A 24,114-nucleotide genomic window follows, 5' to 3' on the forward strand; every position below is an offset into this window, starting at 1 on the left:
TAAAATCTTCCTCGAAATGGCTACACAAATAATTCTATTTCGCAATCTAGATGATATCAAAGATCTACTAGAGGAATATCAGCCACGACTGTTCTGTGTTCAACAAACACCTTTAAAGTCGACAAACGAGAACTTCTTAAAAGAATACATGGTTTTCCGTAAAGACAGAAATAATGGTAATTCTTCTTCAGGTGGTGTGGCAATCATAGCCCAAAAGTCAGTAGCATGCCAGCATGTATCACTCCAGACTTCATTTGAAGCATTGGCTGTTCGGGCTATATTGTTCAACCAACTTATAACTAGTTGCTCCATATATATACCACCTGATGAACGGTTTGACGTTGCAGAATTTGAAAAGCTGATTGACCAGCTTTCTGAACCCTATATAGTGATTGGAGATTTCAATGCTCACAGCCCATTTTGGAGTGACTCAAGATGTGATGCAAAATGACGGGCAATAGAAAAGTTCCCTCTTTCATCTGGAGTCTGTCTGTTTAACAAGACAGAGCCAACTTTTTACAGTCCTACACACAACATGTATTCGTGTATTGACTTAGCCATAGAGTCAGCATCACTTCTTCCATACCTGGAATGGAGAGTTATTAGTAATCCATATGGGAGCGATCACTTCCCAACACTCCTTGAAACAACAAAGTGGCACGATGGACCAGCTTACCCCCAAAAATGGAGACTTCATAGTGCAGACTGGTCGAAATTTAGAAACATAAGTAAACTGTGCCTGGAAGAAGTGGATCACCTAGGTGTAGAGGAACTGGCCAGCTACATCACTGAACACATCCTCTGTTCTGCTCGAAACTGCATACCTCAGTCCTGCTCAGATAAAGCAAATCCAAAACGTGGTGGAACAAAGACTGTGAAATTGCAAAGAAACGCCAGAACAAAGCATGGAGCAGATTTTCACGCTACCCAACAGCAGAACATTTAATCAATTTTAACCCTTTTGCTGTCGGACCTTTCTGGCCGTGACGCACCCCCAGTGTCGGCTTGGTTTCAGGGAACGAGCATAACAGGGAATGAACATAGCAATTTATTTTTGATTATGATTGGTATACAAATAACATAGTCAATGCAATATACACATTTCAGTGTTCTGCAGCTGTTGTTAGTAAACATCATCATCATCATCAGCCTGACTATAAAATCCCTTCAACATCCGAATCTGACGATGCGGAACCCTCTTCCTCGCATGCGACTCTGTCCGAGTCCCAATCTGAGCTCGGCTCGTATTCTGAATCGCAATTGAGCCACCGCTCTAATGAGCAGACGAAGGTCCCGCGCGCTGAGCCATGCGAAAGTAACCGCGCGCAGGGAGGATGCGCTTTCAGTCGCCCGCACAACAGAGATGAATGGGACGTTGCGTGATCAAGATGACAGAGGGAGATGGAAAAAGGCTAAACAAAGTTCGAAGGGCTTTACGTTTACTGCTGCAAGTCGGAAGCGAGGGTGCGGCGAGAGAGCGAAAGCAGCAACTAGTCACTCTTTTTGGAGAGGCAACGGCATGTGCGCCTGAACTTGACGCGCCGTAGCAGGCACACCAACAGAAGAAAAATAAAAACCTTCGAACCAGCGGAGATGGCAGAACAACCCTTGAACCCATAACTACTTGCGCGCGACTTATGATACAGCGAACACGGAGCCACCGCGCCACTCAGCAAAGAGAAAGTGGGGAGTGGCAGTTGCGCCGTACTCTTCTATACATGGAGTAACACAGGTCGGGCCGAATATACGAACTTATAGAAAGAGTCAACAGATAGCGTGGCCAATCCAGGAGCGCCATCTTTGCGCTCTGGTGCGAAATTTTGAACGCACGATAGAGAACGTACCGGTACGTCCGTGACAGCGAAAGGGTTAAGTGGTGCAAAGCAAATGGCCGCCGTATCCGCCGAATATCCAAAAGAGAAAGCTGGACACGCTACATATTATCAATAAACTCATACACTGATGTTAGCAAAGTATACAACAGGTTACGTAAACTGAAAGGACAACGTCCAAATCCTTTTCCTCTCGTCACTGGCTCTGGTGATAAAATAGAGGCTCAAGCGAACACTTGGCAAGCACTTTGAGAGGGTATCAAGCTCAGAAAATTATTCCGAAAACTTCTTACTCCACAATAGAATAGCTGAAAATATTCCTCTACGTCCAAACAAGTCATCAGAAGGATACAACAAACCACTAACATTTCATGAACTCAAGCTTGCCCTAGGCTCTTGTGGCAGCTCGGCTCCAAGTGCTGACAGAATAACATATAAAATAATAAAGAATCTGCCTTGTGAGACCCTTAGCTGCATCTTAGGTCTTTACTATAAGATCTTCGCAACTGGTTATATACCATCATCCTGGAAAGAGGCAATAGTCCTACCAATACTCAAACACGGCAAAGACCCTTGCTTAGTTAACAGTTACAGACCAATTGCACTGACTAGCTGCTTACTTAAAAAGATACAGAATAAAAATCGAAGAATATAGAGAAAGCCCCACAATTGCATTCCTAAGACACGATTGCGATAGTATATAGTCATTATTCGGGTTACTTTTGAGCGGATGGCTTTATTTTTGACTCTCTATGAGCGGCCACCGCGTCCCTCGCAAAGCGCTCCCGACAACAAGCCGGCGGATCTGACGTCACACCTGCCCTCAGCAGCCACGGAGCGAGCTGGCCGGCTGCGCAGTTTTGTTTTCCTCGCGCTGCGCAGTGCAAAATGCAAAGTTATATTGAGAGTGATGGCATGAGCGGAACTTATGACTCCAACTTGGATGAGCGGCCTACTGAACAACCACGAACGATAAAGGCGTATGCCTACGATCCGTCCGCGTCGTCAAGCGAAGTTGACAACGACCCGCTGCAGCAGTCCCCCTCCGCGGTGCCGAGAGAGTCTGGACCAGCAAAGTGGTGTTTACACTGTGCATTCCTTGTACACGCGTTTGCCTCGAGAGATCAGGGGTGGCATCATAGGTGGAAACCAGATATAAACGCGGTTCCTGCGGCTCGGATCGCAAGCTCGCACCTGTCACGAATGAGTTAGCGAGACGAGAGGCGCACGCCTCATTGACAGTGTTGCATCCGTGGCGGTGCGCCCAGCATGATTCGCTCACGCAAATGCTTTGCCATGTTTGGCTTCAACAGAGCGAGGACGCTTATGCCTCAGGCTATGCAATGTCAGGCGATGTAAGGAATTTACTCTGCGTTCTGCGCAAAGCGGCTTGCTCCCCTCGCTTGGATGGGTAGCTGCTAGCGCGTAAAACATGAAAGCCACCAATGCACAATACAGGTGCCGTGAGTACACACTGTACAAAAAAACAAACAAACATAGAAATCGTTGAAGATATTGATGCATGTAGACCTCCCTGTACCTACGCCATCGGAGCAGGTGTGGCCGGCGGCGTGCATAACAGTCGGCTGCCGACTCGCGCGGCAAGTGCTTGATGCGCGCAAGTAGCTGTTTGAGAATAGATGCGATTAAGCAACGGGTTAAGATTGAAGCCAGGCATGTGCAGTGACTGAAATGCGCCCCTGTAAGCAGGGAGCGTCTTGTTATTCACAGGGTGAACGAGTACATGCGCAGGGGTTTCAGCGTGCCGTTGTTTCATCGTAGCCGAGCACTCCTTCGCTTGGTGCACACGAGATGGCGCCACCAGTCTCATGTCGGCGAATTTTTTTTTTGACAGTCGTCGCTTCAGACGATGCGGATTTCGATTCATTCTGGCAGAATTGGCCAAACATCTGGCTCAGAATGTCGTATAAACGACAAATTACGGTCAAACGGCACCTGTGCACAAAACTACAGCGTGAACAAGTACACGAGAAAAAGACTACCGCTGCCTGCTGTTTTCACATGCGCACAGCAGACCCTCGGCATTTTGCGGCGTTGACACGGCTGCTCCACACATCAAACCGCAAATCCACGAGATGAAAGACGAAGTTTTCGAACAGCTTACACGAGGAAGCGGTACGAATAGGACGGTCAAACAAAAAAAGCGCGTTGCTGCAAACGTGAACTCGCCCCTTCGCGCGCTCAGTGTGGTCGATCGCTCGCAATGGGCCTCGAGGTGGGTAAGCGTGACGTCATATCCGGTTTTGCCAGCGCTTTCTGAGGAGGCCGGTAGGTGCTGTGATTTGAGAAATATTCACTAAAATAATTACTTTTCGCTCACTTCTCCTCAGAAAGAGTGTTGTTTTGGTGCTCTCGGTGCGACAGCTATCACTGGGGACAGAAATCTCGGCAACAAATTTTTTATTCACTATCCCTTTAAGGTATTTGACAAAATTATTAACCATCGCCTTGTGTTCTTTTTGGAATATAATGGTATATTGGACCCTCGCCAATCTGGCTTTTTAAAAGCAAGGTCTACAACCGATAATCTTGTTCTCCTTGAATCATATATATACACTTGATGCATTTGTGCACAGCCAATACTGTCTATCTGTATTCTTTGATTGAGAAAGCATATGATACTGCCTGGCAATACGGTATTCTGCAAGACCTGTCGTCCTACGGAATTTCTGGTAGTATGCTGAACATCTTGCAAAATTACCTATCTGAAAGAATGTTCCGTGTAAGAATTGCCAATGTACTATCGCGCACTTTTATCCAAGAAAATGGTGTACCACAGGGGGAGTGCTAAGTTGCATACTTTTTATAATCAAAATGAACTCTCTCCACTCCGTTATACCATCCATGGTGTCTTATTTTGTCTATGTGGACGATATCCAAATCAGCTTTAAATCTTGCAACCTGTCCATATGTGAACACCAGATACGGTTGAGTGTTAATCGGCTCACAAAATGGGCAGATGAAAACGGGTTTAGATTCAATGCAGAAAATACTTCCTGTGGGCTGTTTTCCAGATGTAGAGGGGTATGTCCTGACCCTTGCATTACGATGCATGGGAGAAGCCTGGTAAATAGAAAAGAACAAAAATTTGTGGTTGTAATCTTTGATAGTAAGCTAACCTTCATGCAGCATATAAAACAGCTGAAGCTTAAATGTCTTAAAACCATGAACCTTTTAAAGATTTTATCTCACCAGTCGTGGGGAACAGATAGGTATTGCCTGCTATCTCTTTTTAAAAGCCTTGTGTTGTCACGCATAGACTACGGATGTATAGTTTACCAGTCGGCTTCAAAGACAACACTTAAGCTACTCGATCCTGTCTATCACTTAGGTATCTGCCTAGCACTTGTTGCCTTTCGTACGAGCCCCGTCCAAAGTCTATATGCAGAATCGAATCAGTGGCCGCTGGATTATCAGCGTACATATCTGGGAGTCACCTATACAATAAGAACCATGTCGTTAAAACAACATCCATGCAAAGCACTCATAAGTGGTCAGTCCACAAATCGGTTGAATTTAACAGGCCTTCACACACCTCGCCGTTCCCGTTAGCAGTAAAATCTGTTGCAGAAAAACTTGGAGTAGTTTTCACAGACCTGCAGGAAAGTGATAATGCTGAACCCATCCCACCTTGGGTGCAATGTACAGTTACGTGTGACTTGTCCTTTACAGAACTTAACAAAAAGAGTTGTCCAAGTGCCCTCATCCAGCAACAATTTTTGTCTCTTGAAGACAAGTATAAATCTATGGCATTTTTCACTGATGCTTCAAAGTCTGCAACTTCGGTATCATGTGCAGCCAATGGCCCAAACTTCTCCAACTCTAAAACCTTGCATAGTCCTAGCAGCATCTTTACAGCGGAAGCGTATGGTATCCTGGTCACTGTTGAGTACATAGTACAACAGAAGATACAAAAGTCCATAACATACACAGATTCCTTAAGCGTTGTCATAGCCCTGTCCTGTGGTAAAGCAAGCCGAAACCCTGTAATCAACCAGCTCCTTAAACGCATTCATGCAGCGTATAAACAAAACCTTGCTCTTGTTGTGTGCTGGGTGCCAGGCCACTCTGGGATGGCAGGCAATGAAATGGCAGACAAAAATGCTAGACAAGCGACTCACCTGGATACAGTTGATGTAAGCTTGAGTACCTGGTGTAGATATGAAACCTGCGGTATGAAAGGCGCTCCGTAATCATTGGCAAACTGAGTGGGACAAGGAAGTTGAAAATAAGCTGCACCTGCTTAAACCACAGTTAACCAAATCTTTTCCACTGAAGCTTGATAGACACACCGAAGTCACCCTAGCACGACTCAGAATAGGACCCACTTATGGCACACACAAATACCTCTTGACGGCAACTGACCCACCGACGTGCACACGCTGTGGTGAGAACCTAACCGTCCTACATGTCCTCATTCATTGTCCTGAACTTCACCGAGACCGATTGGCTCATTTTAGGGAACTCTACTCACGCCATATACCCCCCATCCCTTGATGTTCTTATCAGAGGATGCACTTTTTAACATTAAGAGAGTGCTCAATTATCTTGCACAAGTTAACTTTCTCGACATCATTTCATACCATCCTAACATTCAGATTGTGCCTCACAGGTGAGGTACAATCTGATGCACAAAAGTATGTCTGAGCTCCTGCACTTCTTGCGTAAGCAAGAATTGTACAGCAAGGGACTTGGACAATCCAGAATAATTTAACATGTGTGCCTGCAGCAAATGCATTTAAGTCCTTATATTTATCTTAGTAATTATTTTAGAATGCATCCACTAGTATTTAAAGATATATCTTACGTGTAGGCCTCTATACAGCCTTTATTTTAAATCATAGTCCTAAACACAATTTTACTAAATCGTAATGCATGTCCTGGCGCTCTTTGGCCTTAGATGCCCCTGCGCCAATAAACATCAATCATCAAGACTTGAGAAGGCAAGCAAGCCCTACCACTACACCACAACGGTTGTGGTGAAACTGTATAAACTTAAGTTCAAGGTATGGTACAGTATGTTGCTGCTATTTCTGAAAAATGAACACCATGCAAATATGTCAAGCGGACAAACTATGCAGGGCATGCAAAAACAGAGCCACATTAATTAAAGCGCACCGCAGGGTCTAGGCAACCCTTTGACACTACGGAAGTGGTCGACCGTCAAATCAACACTTCTGTTCCTGCAGTGGTAGGTTTGCAGCTATGGCATTGCTAGAGGTAGTGGATTTGATCCCAACCGCGGCTGCCACATTTCGATGGGGGCGAAATAGAAAACGCACATGCACTTAGATTTTAGGACATGTTAAAGAACATCAGGGTGTCAAAATTAATCCAGAGTCTGCCACTACAGCATGCCTCATAATCCGATTGTGGTTTTGGCACATACAGCCCCATAATCCAATTCAAGTTTAATACTTCTGCCCCGGTGAGATGTGCCATGTGAGGCAATGACAATGCTCAACCCTCCCAGAGGTTATGAAATATGGCACACAACAATGCCTCAAGCAAACACTTCTTCCTGTGTGTTCTGTGTACTATGCAGACTAACAACAGTGGTGGACGCAAAGTAACGGGTCTGCATAACTTTTCTCTCACAGCTCACGCACATGCAAGAGGGTGAGGCAAACATGGTGTATCTCTCGCATGTCTGAGCCTTTGACAAAACAAAATGTGCAAGATTCGCGCATGCCCCTTGTAGGTGCTAACTGCCATTCCTCGCGCGGCGTTTGTACATGTGGTCTGGCTTAAATTTCGCTTGATTCGAGGCAAATTTAATGTTCAAAACTAATCAAAATTAGCGATACCTGACGGCTCAAACACCAATAAGCCGTGTGCCCAAAGTTTCATTCCTACATAAGCAGGCACAGCTGAGCGTGACTAGAGGTCATGCTCCTCTGACAGTGCACAGTTCTTATCGGAATTCGAAACGCAGATTTTCGCTTACTTTAGTCTGTTTAGCTAACTGTGTTAATATAGACTATCGGGTCTTATAAACAAGTAGCTGGCACTTTCGAGGCAGTAAGGGCACTGTCAGAACTTGCTGTGCTGACATAGGACTGTCTTTCAAGTGATGGCCACTGTAGTAGTCGTAGCCCACCATACAGTATTTCTATGCTTGTGCTCTCGCTTAGCATTGTGCACTAATGCTGTGTAATGCAGCAAAGTTCAGTCAGGCATCACTAAAGTTCCCCTCGGCCTTCGCTGCCCTCTCACTGCTCTCGAAAGTGACTCACCGTTCAGGTGGCACATGCTTTCTATGACTCGGATCTGGAGCATCTTGCAATCCCATTCGGAGGACGGAATCAACTATCCAAATTTCCCATTAGTCACTTTGTTCAGATGGCACTTATCCAGGCCCCCCGCAGGGGCGTCTGCGCAAGCAGGCGTTTGGTGTGTTGCGACACCACGGACCCGAGCACACGAGGGTTGGACCCTCCCGCGTGTAGCCGTGCGCGGCTTAGCCGTGTCCGGGGAAAAGGGGATCCTGGGGGTTGAGCCAATGCCGGGTGTTTGGACCTTTAAGGCCCCCCGGCGGCGGCAACACACCCCTTTGGCCTCGGCTTCACGTAGACGGCACCCCCGGACTGACCCACCCGGGGGAAATCGGTAGTTGCCTTTTCCTGTCCTCCTCTCCATCCTGCGTCTTTTTCTCTTCCTTTCAATCTTTCCTGTCTTCTCGTCTCTTCTATTTACTTCCAACTTTCCTAGCAGCGAGGGTTAACCTTGTGTGGGTGGCCAACCTTGGGTACTCCAGATTGGGTTATAGTGGCACCGTACAACTGGCGAGGGCTTGTCTTACTCGTAAGACCTGCTCCGTCCCCATGTTGGGCTCGGTGGTGGGCGGTTGGCGCTGCTGCCGAACTCATTACCTCTATATGGCTTCTAGTAAAACACTTTCCCTTGATCGCCCTCTAAAAAGAGGACGCACCGATGCAACCTTTCAATTCTTTTTGAAAAACAATGAAGAAAATTTCCCAAAGTACCATGTAATACATAGTGAAAGCAACACGAGCGTACGTAAATTCTCCCCCTTCTTGGTGGCGAAATGCCTTCGCAACACGATAGGACCTGGCTACAAAGCCACAAAAATGTCTAATGGAGATCTGCTCCTTGAACTAAAAGATAAATCCCAATATGAGAAAATGAATGACTTGAAATGCATAGGCGATGTAGCGGTCACTGTGTCCGCACATCGAACCATGAACACGAGCCGTGGAGTAATCTCCGAAGACGACTTCATGGACCTTACTAACGAAGAGCTGCTTGAAGGTTTTCAGGACCAAAATGTCATCAAGGTAGAACGAATTCTGATCCGCAGGAATAACGAACAACTTCGAACAAAGCACATTGTACTAACCTTTGGTACCAGTGTGTTGCCTAGTACAGTGGATGCAGGCTATGTCAAAGTACGTGTAAGGCCGTACATTCCAAATCCTCGAAGGTGCTTTAAGTGCCAGAGGTATGGGCACGGTTCCCAGACATGCCGAGGACGGCAGACTTGCGCGAAATGCAGCTCGAACGATCATGCATCAGACACTTGCGACTCATCTCCACATTGTGTGAACTGTGATGGAAGCCATCCAGCTTACTCTAGAACGTGCCCTAAATGGAAGAAAGAAAAAGAAATCATTACATTAAAGGTCAAAGAAAATATAACATTTCACGAAGCAAGAAAACGTCTGTCATACTTGAATCACACGAGCTTTTCCGAGGTGGCGCGACGGGGGGCAGCGTCACAAATCCCTCGGGAGTCTACCGCGGTCACTGACAGTGGCCCGGTAATCACTCCGCCTGCCCCCCTGGTGGCTGCAGCAAGTGCTGCTCCATCAACATCGAAAGTGGACCTGCCGACTCCAGTCCCGCAGGTCCCAAAGCTAATCCGAACTCCACGGCCTGGGACGCGAGTTTCAGCGCCTAGTTCACGATCCTCCAGCACCTCGGAAAAGGTTATGGAGGTCGATCAAAAATCTCCGGCGTCATCGACGCCGAAAGATCAGCGCTCTCAGGAGCGCGCTAGGAGAGAGAAAATTCCTGTAACTGCTCAAAGAAAGGGACCGGTAACCTAAACGGTTACCGCCCTAGTATACATATCCATCTATCTTTACCACGTGCTCTTGAACACAGGCAACCAAAATCTTCCTCGATATGGCTACACAAATAATTCAATGGAATGCTAGGGGCCTATTTCGCAATCTAGATGATATCAAAGATCTACTAGCAGAATATCAGCCACGACTGTTCTGTGTTCAAGAAACACATTTAAACTCTACACACCAGAACTTTTTAAAACGGTACATAGTTTTCCGTAAAGATAGAAATAATGGAAATTCTTCTTCAGGTGGTGTGGCAATCATAGTCCAAAAGTCAGTTGCGTGCCAGCATGTATCACTCCAGAGTTCGTTTGAAGCAGTGGCTGTTCGGGCTATATTGTTCAATCATCTTATAACGATTTGCTCCATATATATACCGCCTGATGAACGGTTTGACACAGCAGAATTTGAAAAACTGATTGACCAACTTCCCGAACCCTATATAGTAATCGGAGACTTCAATGCTCACAGCACATTCTGGGGTGACTCAAGATGTGATGCGAGAGGACGGGCAATAGAAAACTTCCTTCTTTCTTCTGGAGCCTGTATATTTAACAAGGCAGATCCAACCTTTTACAGTTCCACACACAACACGTATTCATGCATAGATTTAGCAATAGGGTCAGCGTCACTTCTCCCACACCTGGAATGGAGAGTTATCACTAATCCATATGGGAGCGATCATTTCCCGACACTCCTAGAAACAACAAAGTGGCACGATGGACCAGCTTACCCCCAAAAATGGAGACTTCATGCAGCAGACTGGTCAAAATTTAGAAACATAAGTAAACTGTGCCTAGAAGAAGTGGACCATCTAGGTGTAGAAGAACTGGCTCGCTACATCACTGAACACATCCTCTGTTCCGCTCGAAACTGCATACCTCAATCCTGCACAGATAAAGTAAATCCAAAACCGTGGTGGAACAAAGAGTGTGAAACTGCAAAGAAACTCCAGAACAAAGCGTGGAGTAGATTCTCACGCTACCCAACCACAGAAAATCTAATAGAATTTAAGCGGTGCAAGGCAAATGGCCGCCGTATTCGCCGAGTATCGAAAAGAGAAAGCTGGACACGCTACGTATCCTCCATAAACTCGTACACGGATGCTAGCAAGGTATATAACAGGGTACGTAAACTAAAAGGACAACGTCCAAATCCTTTTCCTCTCGTCAATGGCTCTGGCGAGTCAATAGAAGACCAAGCGAACACTCTTGGCGAGCACTTTGAGAGAGTATCAAGTTCGGAAAATTATTCCGAAATTTTCTTAAAGCATAAAAGAATAGCTGAAAATATTCCTCTACATCCAAAAAAGACATCAGAAGGGTACAATAGACCATTAACGTTCCATGAACTCAAGCTTGCCCTAGACTCTTGTGGTAGCTCGGCTCCAGGTTCTGACACAATAACATATGAAATAATCAAGAATCTGCCTTATGAGACCCTAAACTGCATCTTAGGTCTTTACAATAAGATTTTTGCAACTGGTCATATACCTTCATCTTGGAAAGAAGCAATAGTCCTACCAATACTAAAACACGGCAAAGACCCTTCCTTAGTTAATAGCTATAGACCAATTGCACTCACCAGCTGTCTACTTAAGGTATTTGAAAAAATTATTAACCGTCGCCTTGTGTTCTTTTTCGAATATAACGGTATATTCGACCCTCACCAATCTGGCTTCCGAAGAGCGAGGTCGACAACCGACAATCTTGTTCTGCTTGAGTCATATATACGTGATGCATTTGTACACAGCCAGTACTGTCTATCTGTATTCTTTGATCTTGAAAAGGCATACGATACTGCCTGGCGATATGGCATTCTGCAAGACCTGTCATCCTATGGAATTTGTGGTAGCATGCTGAACATTTTGCAAGATTACTTATCTCAAAGAAAGTTCCGCGTAAGAATTGGCAATGTATTATCGCGCACTTTTATTCAAGAAAACGGTGTACCACAGGGAGGTGTGCTAAGTTGCACACTTTTTATAATTAAAATGAACTCTCTCCGCTCTGTTATACCACCAGTGGTGTCTTATTCTGTCTATGTGGACGACATCCAAATCAGCTTTAAATCCTGCAACCTGTCAATATGTGAACGCCAGATCCAGTTGACTGTTAATAGGCTCACGAAATGGGCCGACGAAAACGGATTTAGATTCAGTGCAGAAAAAACTTCCTGTGTACTGTTTTCTAGACGTAGAGGGGTATGTCCTGACCCTTGTATTACGATGCATGGCAAAAACCTGATAAATAGAAAAGAACAAAAATTTCTAGGTGTAATCTTCGATAGTAAGCTAACCTTCATGCAGCATATAAAAGAGTTGAAACTGAAATGTCTTAAAACCATGAACCTTTTAAAGATTTTATCTCATCAGTCGTGGGGAACAGATAGGTATTGCCTCCTGTCTCTTTTTAAAAGCCTTGTGTTGTCCCGCATAGACTATGGATGTATTGTATACCAGTCGGCTTCAAAGACAACACTTAGAGTACTCGATCCTGTATATCACTTAGGTATTCGTCTAGCGCTTGGTGCCTTTCGGACGAGCCCCGTCCAAAGTCTATATGCAGAATCAGATCAGTGGCCACTGGATTATCAGCGTACATATCTGGGAGTCACCTATGCCATAAGAATCATGTCACTAAAACAACATCCATGCAAAGCACTCATAAGTGATCAGTCCACAAATCAGTTTTACTTAAACAGGCCTTCACACGCCCCGCCGTTCCCGTTGGCAGTAAAATCTGTTGCTGAAAAACTTGCAATAGTTTTCACAGATCTGCAGGAAAGTGACTATTCTGAACCCATCCCACCTTGGGAGCAATATCCTGTCACTTGTGACTTTTCCTTTAGAGAGCTTAAGAAAAAGAGTTGTCCAAGTGCCCTCATCCAGCAACATTTCATGGCTCTTGAAGACAAGTACAGATCTACTGCATTCTTCACTGATGCTTCAAAGTCTGCAAATTCGGTATCATGTGCAGCTCATGGCCCAAACTTCTCGAACACTAAAACCTTGCATAAACATAGCAGCATTTTTACAGCGGAAGCGTACGGTATTCTGATCACTATTGACTATATAGTACAACACAAGATAGAAAAGTCTATAATATACACAGATTCCTTAAGCGTTGTCACAGCCCTCTCCTGTGGCAAAGCAAGCCGAAACCCTGTAATTAACGAGCTCCTTAAACAGATCCACGTAGCGCATAAACAAAACCTTGCTCTTGTTCTTTGCTGGGTGCCAGGCCACTCTGGGATCGCAGGTAATGAAATGGCGGACAAAAATGCTGGGGAAGCGGCTCATCGGGACATAATTGATGTAAGCAGGGTACCTGGTGTAGATATGAAACCTGCGGTACGAAAGGCGCTCCATAAACATTGGCAAGCTGAGTGGGACAAGGAAGTTGAAAATAAGCTGCACCTGCTTAAACCGCAGTTAACGAAACCATTCCCACTGAAGCTTGATAGACACACCGAAGTCACCCTGGCAAGACTCAGAATAGGTCACACCTATGGCACTCACAAATACCTCTTGACTGCAACTGACCCTCCGACGTGCACACGCTGTGGTGAGAACCTAACCGTCCTACATGTCCTCATTCAATGTCCTGAACTTCACCGACACCGACTGGCTCATTTTAGAGAACTCTACTCACACCATATACCACCCCATCCCTCGATGTTCTTATCAGAGGATGCAATATTTAACTTTAAAAGAGTGCTTAATTATCTTGCATAAGTTAACTTTCTCGACATCATCTCATACCATCCTAACATTCAGATTGTGCCTCACAGGTGAGGCACAATCTGATGCGCAAAAGTATGTCTGAGCTCTTGCACTTCTTGCGTAGGCAAGAATTGTACAGCAGGGGACTCGGGCAATCCGCAATAATTTACCATGTGTGCCCATAACCAATGCATTTGAGCCTTTATATTTATCTTCGTGGTTATTTTAGAATTCACTCACTAGTATTTAAAGATATATCTTACGTGTAGGCCTCTATACAGCCTCCATTTTAAATCATTGTCCTAATCTCACAATTTTACTAAACCATAACACATGTCCTGGCGCTCTTTGGCCTTAGATGCCCTTGCGCCATTAAACATTAATCATCAATCAATCAATCACTTATCCAGGCAGGAGCGCCAAGTTCCATCCTTCTTTTTAACCAACACCACCTGGTATGCCAAATGACTTGGAAGAAGGCTCAATGATGCTTTCATTGAGGGTCTTGTTCACTCCAGTTTAAATTGCTTAGCGTTCTGACAGAGATACTCAATATGGTCTTCAGTGAATAGAGTAGCATTGCTGCACGATGCGTATGATGCTTTACAATAAGTGCCTGACTTACGGGGTGGTTGCCAAAATTGAAAACATGAAGACTAAACACGGCAGAGGTTTTCAGTCTGCACAGATCAGTCAGTGACTAAGATGGAAATTAGAAATAATGTAAGTTTGGGCATGTTGGTATTTTATTTTAGCTTTTAGTGCACAAAAGACGCAGGGACAATTTAGACAGACGTAAACGAAGCACTCGCTTCCAGCAATCATGTATTTTCACAAGCATCTCACATATATTGGCAACTCCAGAATCTGGGTCTTGTGCTGGCAACACTTTTTAAATAAAGATGACTGCAACATCTAAGTTCATGACATCTAACTTCATGGCGGCTCTTCAACCTAATACTGTGCTGAAGTTTCTTGTTCGTGAAGCAGAATTGAGGTGTTTCGTCAAAGCCGAAAGGATCCTTGCTGTTGATTACTTTGGTTTGATCGGCATCATGCATTTCATCAATAAAAACAGCTGAAATCGTTGTGCTGTGCGTGCAAACGTCTGGCCTGCTTAGCAAGCCTCATCCGTGTTCTTTAAAACATGTGTTTGTCGGGGTGCACCTTTTTCTTTATAGTAGTTAGCTGATCCGTGTGATAAGGTAGTATGCGTTTGATGACTGGTGCTTGTTCGTGCTCGCATTACGGAGTGTTCGAGATAGGGCCTGGGCTTGGGAATACAGCAGACACTCGCCGCCCATAGGAATTCTGAAAGCCCAGTGAAACTTGAGGAGTAAATAACCAATCGGACCAAGTTGCGTTTCTTCTGGTAAGCTTCCAGAATTTAGCTAGCGTTTTCTTTTGAGCAATGTCACTTGTATTAGTGTAAATGCATAACTTGGAGACGATATGGACCAGTTGCAATGGAGTTTGGCTGTGTGCACAATGTCAGAAAGCAAGCTAGCATCGCTGTTGCCAGGCCGAATGTTCCAAATCTGGAACGAGCACTGTTTGCAGTTGCTTCTAAATTTCTTGCCAGCAAATGAACTGACCATTCACCACACTGAATGAGAAAACAGGATCTTCTGCTTACACAGCTAAACTAAAGCAATAATAATAAATAATAATAATATAATAAAAATAAAACAATATGTCGCCTCAGGGCATAACATGTCATGATCAACTTCAGACCTTCTGAGCTAGCTATTGTTGCTGCTTAAGGGGGCACGTGGCTTTGAAAATCAACTTCGTTATTTCTTCATGGATGTTGATGAAAATTGGCACAAATGTTTAGAATGTCTCCCTGATGCTTCCATAAAAGTTTCAGAGTGTTATCTTGAGATTATCTTATTATTTTATTCTATTTTATTGAGCAGAATTTTTTTTCCCTCTTACTTTCTGGAGAGCCTGGGGAACTTAAAAAACGTGATAGAAGGCTTGTTAAGTATTGACTGCATAGCTAAATGCGTGCTGAAGGTCGTGACATTCTTGCTTTTTTTTTAACAAATTTTTTGGAGTGCCATATTTTATGTTACCTTCACATCAAGCACACTTTCAGGGTAGACGAATAGCCATATCGTAAACTTACAAAGGGCCAAGATAAGAAAGCAAGAATGTCACGACCTGCACTGCAGCCCAAGGAACGTGCCAAAAAGAAAATGGAGTCAAAATATGTTAAACGGTAACAAAGAAATTAGCTCCAGAAACTGAGCAGAAAGGCAGAAAAACAATTTTGAGAAAACGGCTCTCGAGGTTTCACCTTCTCTTGGCTTCTCTAAAAGGCACCAAATTTGTAGTCTTTGAGGTGTTTTGCGATGTGGGGCTTCTTGTGCATGTGGCCTTTGGTCTGGTGTGCCCCCCCCCCCCCCTTTTTTCATTCTTTGCTGCTGCTGCTGTTGCTGCTCAAAGAGCATGATGCCTAGGTTTCAAACCAAGTGACGTGCAGAATTCTATGTGGGCATGAATATAGTTCCAGTGTACATTCAGGCAGCCTGCACCCGCAGGCTGCCCGATTGATAGCAATCTCCAGTACAATCGGTGAGGCTTTTTGGGGGGAGGTAGAATTGACCATGTTACTGAATAAAGGCGGCCTCCCAAGTCATCTTTACTTAGAACTTAGGATCAGAGAGCCAGTTATAAATATGCAGCTGCTAGGTGCTTTCCAGAATTTTACTTTTGTATGATGCCTCGACACTTCTGCAGCCAGGTGTCGATGCCAGCCCAAGGGGTCTAGTGAACAGAGTTCATGATGAGGTTCACTTTATGAAGGGGTGGTATGATAGATATTGTTACGAGCTATCGTGACAATATTATAATAGAGTGAACGCGCAATATCCTTGGTTGCGGGTCCGAGGTGCCGATTCGCGAAATGCGTGCTCGAGGAGTCGATCCTCGATGCGCTTATTCGCGTAGTCCGAGCTGCCGACGCGCTATATGCCTAGTCGCGGGCTCAAGGAGTCGACACTCGACGCCCAGTCCGACGTGCCGACGCACGAAATTCCTAGCCGCGGGCTCCGTGAGTCGACATTCGATACGCTTATTCGCGCAGACGGAGGCGCCGATGCACTAACTGCTTAGGTGAGGGTCCGAGAAGTCCGCGCGCGATGTGCATGATCGCCGAGTCGGAGACTCCCTATGCGCGAAATGTTTAGCCGCGTGTCCGAGGATTGCGTGCGCTATGTGCTTCGAATTCCGAAACACCGAGTGCAGAAAGGCTTAGCCGCATGCCCGAGGTTTACGCGCGTGAATCTTGGTCGCGAAGTCCGCGTCGCCGATGCTCGGAATGCTTAGCCGCAACTCTGAAACGTCCACAAGCGTTGGGATCGGCCACGCTACTGCGATGTCCGCGTAGCGCCCGTTTTGACACGGCGAGATTACGGCGAGTAGAGACGTCCAGAATCTCGAGGTGCAAAGAGCCGAGCAGACGACGCGAGCGCCAGACCAATGGTGAACCGCGCTGGAGTCACGTGGCGGGCGCGGCCAATCGCAGGCTCCGGCACGACCTTCAATCATTTGCTTTTTGTGCGCTTGTTTCTGTATGCAGGAGGCCGCTGAAGCGGCAGATTTAAAGACGGAAAAATGCGCTTTCCAACGAAACCAAAATTGCGGCGCGCGGTCGCGCCGTTCCGGAGATATTGTGGCTTGAAAAACGCTGTTCACTCTTGATTTCCGCGAGATTTGTCGCCACTTTCGCTGATAAAACGAATTTTTTGGAACACTTCTAAGTGGTTTGAAGTGATTATATTTGGGTATCAGATAGAAAAAGAATCATAGAAACTGAAAATATGATTTTCGAAAAATCAATTGTTTTTGCAATTTTTCGCAATGCGTAACCCGCGTCCCCCCTTACGGCATTAATAACACTAATGCTCGAGCAGAAAACTGAACTAACCAGACCGAATGAAGCTTAAGCTAATCACTAATTTATTGATGTGCCTGCCTAAATAAAGTAACACTCCACGATTTGAAACGCCAATAACGTGTTTCAAATACCGTATATAAAAAGAAAGCAATGGGGGGGGGGGGGGGGGAGTCTACTCGCCAGGAATAAAGAAGTCATCCCGAATGAAATGCTTCAAACAAACCACCATAGTCATCTTTTCCCAATCCACGTGGCCCACCGTTACACATTGTCTGCTACTTTCAGGAAACAATAAAATGGTGAATTGCTGTCTTTACACAGCAATGACACACCTATATTGGTATACTGCAAAATTCTTTCAGCATTGTTTATGTGTATGTGTGTGGTGACATATGACGATTTGAGAACTTCAAGGCAGCATTGCAGTGCACGTTGTAATGTGAGGACCTGTGGCTGAACCTAACTCAGCTGGTTCTGATGCTGATGACGTGCTGATAACAATGCTGATAGCATTGCCGACAGACAATGCTATCATGCTGATAACGCGTGTGCCGTTCGTTACTGGAAAGTACCGGACTCGCAGCGTTAAAGAAAAAAAAACGCATCAAGGCAGATGACGATTATCGTTGTGTGGAAGAAGGGGCACTCCAAAGGGTGTAAACTGTTCTTAGAGTGTAGGCGGTATATAGCAAGAGCTTGGTGGCGCAACCCACCGCCCCGTTCTGAAGGGGACGCTCATAACATCTATCCATCCATCCATCACGAATACAGGAGACACACAACAGTTGTGTTAGCGCATTTGTACAATTTGATAATTAAAGTTTCTTGTCTAATTAAAGTTTCTTGTCTGTCTGTCTGTACAATTTGATGAATCATGACCTGAAGCATGTAAAATTTGAAAGCAATATTTGATTGGGAGACGAGTGTGTTAGTCAGGGCGTCTACCTACCGGGAATTCTCAGGGATATTGAGTAGTCTGGAAAAACTCAGGAAATATGTGTGCCTCTATCAGGGAAAATTAGCTGTAATTTTATTGAAAGGGTTGAAAGTTGCGGTAATGCTGGCTCGAGTAGCAGACAGGATTCGTAATGAATCGTCTTTGACGGCCTGTCATCGGCTGGAGGATTTGCCAGTGCACAGTCAACGACCGACTTTCCGGATGCCCAATAATTTGGACAGCTTCGCGGCACCACCACGTACCCCATAGAGTCAATGTATGAGAACGTCTGAGATTTCGGACGCAAGAACCCTTCGCCGTCCGATTTTCTGGACTTTTTGCCGTTACCGCAGGTCCGAAACGGCATTAATGAAAGCCTTCATCGGTGCCATTTTGATTACCTCACCGACTCGAACCGGCACTCGCACGGAGATCCGAACCGGCGCTCTCACACGCGGATCCACTGGCAGCCGTGGCCACCACTGCGGCAACGCTGGACCTAGCTGCTTTGACGTTCGCTATTAAGCTTCTTGCCGTTAGGTACCGTGTTTTCAATTTAGAGAATTTGCTGGTGTCAGCAACTGCACCGTCTCCACCTTTGTGGTCCTCGCGATTGGCTTAGAAGCTTGAAAAGCACCGTGTGTTGCCAGTTTCTGAAAGTCAGCTTCGCCTCTGTACGTAAGTGTTACTTGGTGAAGCATACGCAAAAGTATTGCAGTGAAGCATAACAAGCGTGGGAAGGGGCTATTGCCACGGGACCGGTATGTATTCCTTAATTGAACAAGTGTGCACCCGGTATCTCCTGTCATAGTATGAGCACCAATATGCCTAATACGTGTACTGACAGGCCTTCAGAGCGTTTTCGAACCTGCCTGTCATGGTTTGAGTCCTTTAGGGCAGTAAATGACATGCATTCATTTTTTCCAACTGGCCGATTTTTCGGATGTTTTCGTGGCTCCTAGGGAGTTCGAAAAATCGGACGTGAACTGTGCAACTAATCAAGAAGATGCTTAAAATGGTCCGTTGGGGGAAAGATTGGCAGAAGACAAGAACAGAAAGGACCTACGCATTGAGGAATGAACTAGAAAGGAAGCGTACTGCCGCCGTTTTGAAGGAGCTTGAGTTCAAATAACAGTGTTGGCTGATGTCGAGATGCAGGTGTCCCTCATCCAAACCAATATAAACTTTTTAAAGGAGTGAAACACAACACTGACGTGTCGTGCGTGGGCTGAAAGTATGTCAAAACAGTCTAGGTTGACTTACGAGCTGTTGAGAGATAATCCCAATTGTGACAAAGTTCGGGCCTTATACCACAGAGCTTGCCATCAGTTGATAGAGATACCCCATATTCGAAAATATTTGCTTCTGTATGCATCTCCTTTTTATCTGTATTTAAGAATGTCCAACTTGATTTGCGATTTTTTTCGAAGACATTTTATTTGCTGTGTATTATACTAACCTCTCCCTTCTATTCTCTTTTTGAATAACATAAACACTACTCCTTGGTATTCAAATTGGATTAAGTCGTTTTTTTTTAAGTTTTTTTTCATATGCTTACTAGAGAGTGACAGCCTCGGGCGATATGGTTTCAGCCCGTTTTGACATAAAACATAGTTCAGCATTACTCGGAATTTGGCAAAGGCACTCAGGGAAAACCTGGAAAACTCGAAAACTTGAAATTGTCAACTTGGTAGACACCCTGGTTAGTGCACCATCTGTTGAACTTTCTAAAAAAGAATTGGATTTTCTTTAAGTGCAGCTCGGCGTGAATGGTAGTACAGACTATTCTCGTAATCTTCCAACTTAGTGCTTTCTTAACTTGGTTTTATGATTTGTTGCTTTCATATTTTTCATGATTAATGAGATGACTTATGAAATTGTACAAATGTGCTTGTGCAAGCTGTTGTGTGTTTCCTTTATATGTTTGATTTTTGTGAAAACAAACGATTGTGAAAGTGGGTGCTTCACATACAACTGTCTAAATTGGCCCTGTGTATGTTGTGCACTAAAAGCTAAAATGTAAACTAGCTCACACCCAGAACTCGGATGCCCGTCTTCGTCTTCCTTTCTGCTGGTCGCTTGGGCGTCTGTTCACAACTATCTTCACTAAGTATCACAACAATATTTTTCACTCAAGAACTTTGTATATGAGTCTGAAGTACACTTTGCAGAACTGAAGCATGATTTTGTTTTAGGTTTGAATCCAGCATTGTTTATTTGATATTGCCATTATTTGCTTGGTGTTCCTGTCAAGCAATTTGTTCTGAATAGTCTGTGAAAAGTTAGAAGAGATGATCAATTTGAGAAGTCATTTGCTAGAGGCCCTTTTTTACACATTGATTATAACTGAGCACTTTCAGGGGCAGTCTTTCTGCTCTGCTTTTGGAACCAAAAGCCTTCATACTTTATTTTATCATAATCTGTAATGCTTCTGGCTGATGATGGTCGTTAACTGTTTCTTGTTTTTCAGGTGAGCCACATTGAAGCTGTGACCAAGGAAGAGGCTCGGGATTTCGTTGAAGATGACACAACGCATGGCTAAGCCACTCATCTTCAGCAATGGACTAAATTATTTGGTTGTTCATTTCATGAGGGCAGGCTAGTATAAGGTCGGAAAGCTTCTTGTACAGTTCTGTGTTTCTATGTCACCTTCAGTCAGGATTCACAAGACATCACTTCCTTTATGTGCAGTACACCTTTCCTTAATTAAGTACTGCATGACATAAGGTTTTTATGCCTGGCATGGCTCTTGTCTCTTTTGTGAAGAGCTGTCGGAGCACACCTATAACTGTGTCGTAGCACTCTTACATGTAGTGCATTCATAGTGCAGTGATAAAACAAAAACCATTTGCAGTTTTGCCAAAACCGCTGTTTTATAGCTTGTGAAAATAAAGTGTCTATTTCTGATTAGTATTGTTACCCTGGTGAAATTATTTGACACTCGCTCATGCCGACATTCATGTGTCATCACTCTGATTGAACTGGGAGTGGATGTGAGCCTGAATAAGTATCACTCCTCTGGAACACGCTGTAACCCTCTCGAAACAGCTGCCGGCAGTTGCTGACACAAGTTAATGCTAGCACCAACTTTGCAACAGCTAGCTTGTGCATAGACGAAAGCAACTTTGAATGAAAAAATAGACAAGTAATTGTTTCAAGTGATACATTGAACGATTTAGACCAAAAAATTCGATCTTTCTATAATATTTAAGTAATACCATAGCAGTGGTAAGTGCAAAATCATCATCTATGATTTTAAGAGAGAAAGAAAAAAAAAACTTCGTGCCCTTCCACTCTGTGAAGAAGGATGACTAGCGAAGCTGTGTATGTAGGCCCCTTAATGGCGAACTGTACCTCCGTCGTGGGTCGGCCTGGCATTTCACTGTCTTCAGAATCAGCCCACGTATAGGGAGTGCTTAACGCCTGCTTCACCTCTGCCGCGAGTCGGCCTGGTATTGCACTATCTTCGGGATCGGCCCATGTATAGGGAGTGCGTAACGCATGCTTCACCTCCGCCAGGAGTCTGCCTGGCATTTCACTGTCCTTGGGATCAGCTCACATGGGAAATGTTAAATACCTGTGTCACTTTCGCCGCGGGTCGGCCCGGTATAATACTACCTTCAGTATCGGCCCATGTCTATAGGGAGTGCGTAACGCATGCTTCACCTCCGCCGCTGGTCGGCGCGGCATGGCACTATCTGCGGGATCGGCCCACGTATAGGGAGTGCATAACGCATGCTTCACCTCTGCCGTGGGTCGGCCCGGCATGGCACACTACCTTCAAGATTGGCCCACGTATGGGGAGTGCTTAGCGCCTGCTTCATCTCAGCCGCAGGTCGGCCCGGTATTGCACTATCTTCGTGATCGGCCCACGTACGTAACATGCTTCATCTCCACCGCACGTCGGCCCGGCATGGCACACTATCTTCAGGATGGGCCCACGTATTAGGATCATGCTTAACGTCTGCTCACCTCCGCCGCGGGTCGGCCCGGAATGGCACACTATCTTCAGGATCGGCCCACGTATTAGGATCATGCTTAACGTCTGCTCACCTCCGCCGCGGGTCGGCCCGGAATGGCCCACTATCTTTGGGATCGGCCCATGTATGGGAAGTGTTTAACGCTTACTTCACTTTTGCCGCGGGTCGGCCCGGTATTGTACTACCTTCGGGATCGGCCCAGGTATGGGGAGTGCTTAAAGACACAAACGATTTTAGCTATTTTGTACAAATGTACCAAGTCGTTAGAGTAAGACCTTCTGATCATTAATTGACGCATCTAAGTGTTCCACACTAAGTGCTAAGTACTCAGAGGAGACGGCACCTCAATTAGAAACAGTAATGAACAGGATACAGAAACTAGCGATGAGGTCAGAAGGGCCTTGCAAGACATTCAACGAGGAATAGCAGCAGGAGAAGATGGAATAACAGTCGATTTAATCAAAGATGGAGGAGACATAATGCTTGGAAAACTGGTGGCTCTCTACGAAGTGTCTATCGACTGCAAGGGTCCCAGAAAACTTGCAGAATGCAAACATTATACTAATCCACAAAAAGGGAGACTTAAAGAATTGAAAAATTACAGGCTCATTAGCTGACTTAGTATTATGTAAAGTATTTATCAAAATCTCCAGTAGAATAAGGGCAACACTGGACTTTAGTCAACCAAGGGAACAGGCTGGCTTCAGGAAGGGATACTTCTTGGCTTGTAGCGCGAAGTGAACACGGACACAGAAAGGAGCCGACAGGACGAGCGCTAACTCTGAGAGAGTTAGCGCTCGTCCTGTCGGCTCCTTTCTGTGTCCGTGTTCACTTCGCGCTACAAGCCAAGACCATGTTACCGTACCAACTCGCCCAATTGTCTATCCTTTTGCAAGGGATACTCTACAATGGATCACATCCATGTCATTAATCAGGTCATAGAGAAATCCGCAGAGTATAAGCCTCTCTATATTGCTTTCATAGATATGAAAAGGCATTTGATTCAGTAGAGATACCAACAATCATAGCGGCATTATGTAATCCAGGAGTACAGAACGCTTACATAAATACTTTGAAAAACATCTGCAGCGACCTTAATTCTACACAAGGAAAGCAGGAAGATACCTATAAGGAAGGGTCAGACAGGGAGACAATCTCTCCAATGCTATTCACTGCGTGCTTCGAAGAAGTATTCAAGCTATTAAACTGGGAAGGCTTAGGAGTAAAGGTCGACGGCGAATACCTCGGCAACCTTCGGTTTGCCGATGACATTGTTCTATTCAGCAACAATGCAGACGAGTTGCAACAAATGATTGTGGACCTTAACAGAGAGAGTGTAAGAGTGGGGTTGAAGATTAATATGCAGAAGATGATGATGAATAGCCGAGCAAGGCAACAAGAGTTCAGGATCGCCAGTCAGCCTCTGGAGCCTGTAAAGGAGTACGTTTACCTAGGTAAACTAATCACAGAGAACCCTGATCATGAGAAGGAAATTCATAGAAGAATAAAAATGGGTTGGATCGCATACGGCAGACATTGTCGGCTCCTGACTAGAAGCTTAACATTATCATTGAAAAGGAAGGTGTACAATCAGTGCATTTTACCAGTGCTGACATATGGGGC

At 45.1% G+C, this 24,114-nt stretch overlaps 1 protein-coding gene across 3 annotated transcripts in view; it reads left to right on the top strand.

Moving 5' to 3' along the window:
• Window positions 1-21,421, top strand: part of SMC3 (structural maintenance of chromosomes 3) — a 573,351-nt gene extending 551,930 nt beyond the window's left edge. For all 3 annotated transcript variants that reach the window (XM_070531360.1, XM_070531361.1, XM_070531362.1), the window contains exon 31: window positions 20,982-21,421. In XM_070531360.1, coding sequence (XP_070387461.1) covers window positions 20,982-21,053 — 72 coding nt within the window. In that variant the 3' untranslated portion in view covers window positions 21,054-21,421. The remainder of the gene's footprint in view (window positions 1-20,981) is intronic.
• Window positions 21,422-24,114: the final 2,693 nt, after the last annotated feature.

This window comes from Dermacentor albipictus, chromosome 1, assembly GCF_038994185.2.
Source record: "Dermacentor albipictus isolate Rhodes 1998 colony chromosome 1, USDA_Dalb.pri_finalv2, whole genome shotgun sequence".
In the NCBI taxonomy this organism is placed as follows: Eukaryota; Metazoa; Arthropoda; class Arachnida; order Ixodida; family Ixodidae; genus Dermacentor; species Dermacentor albipictus.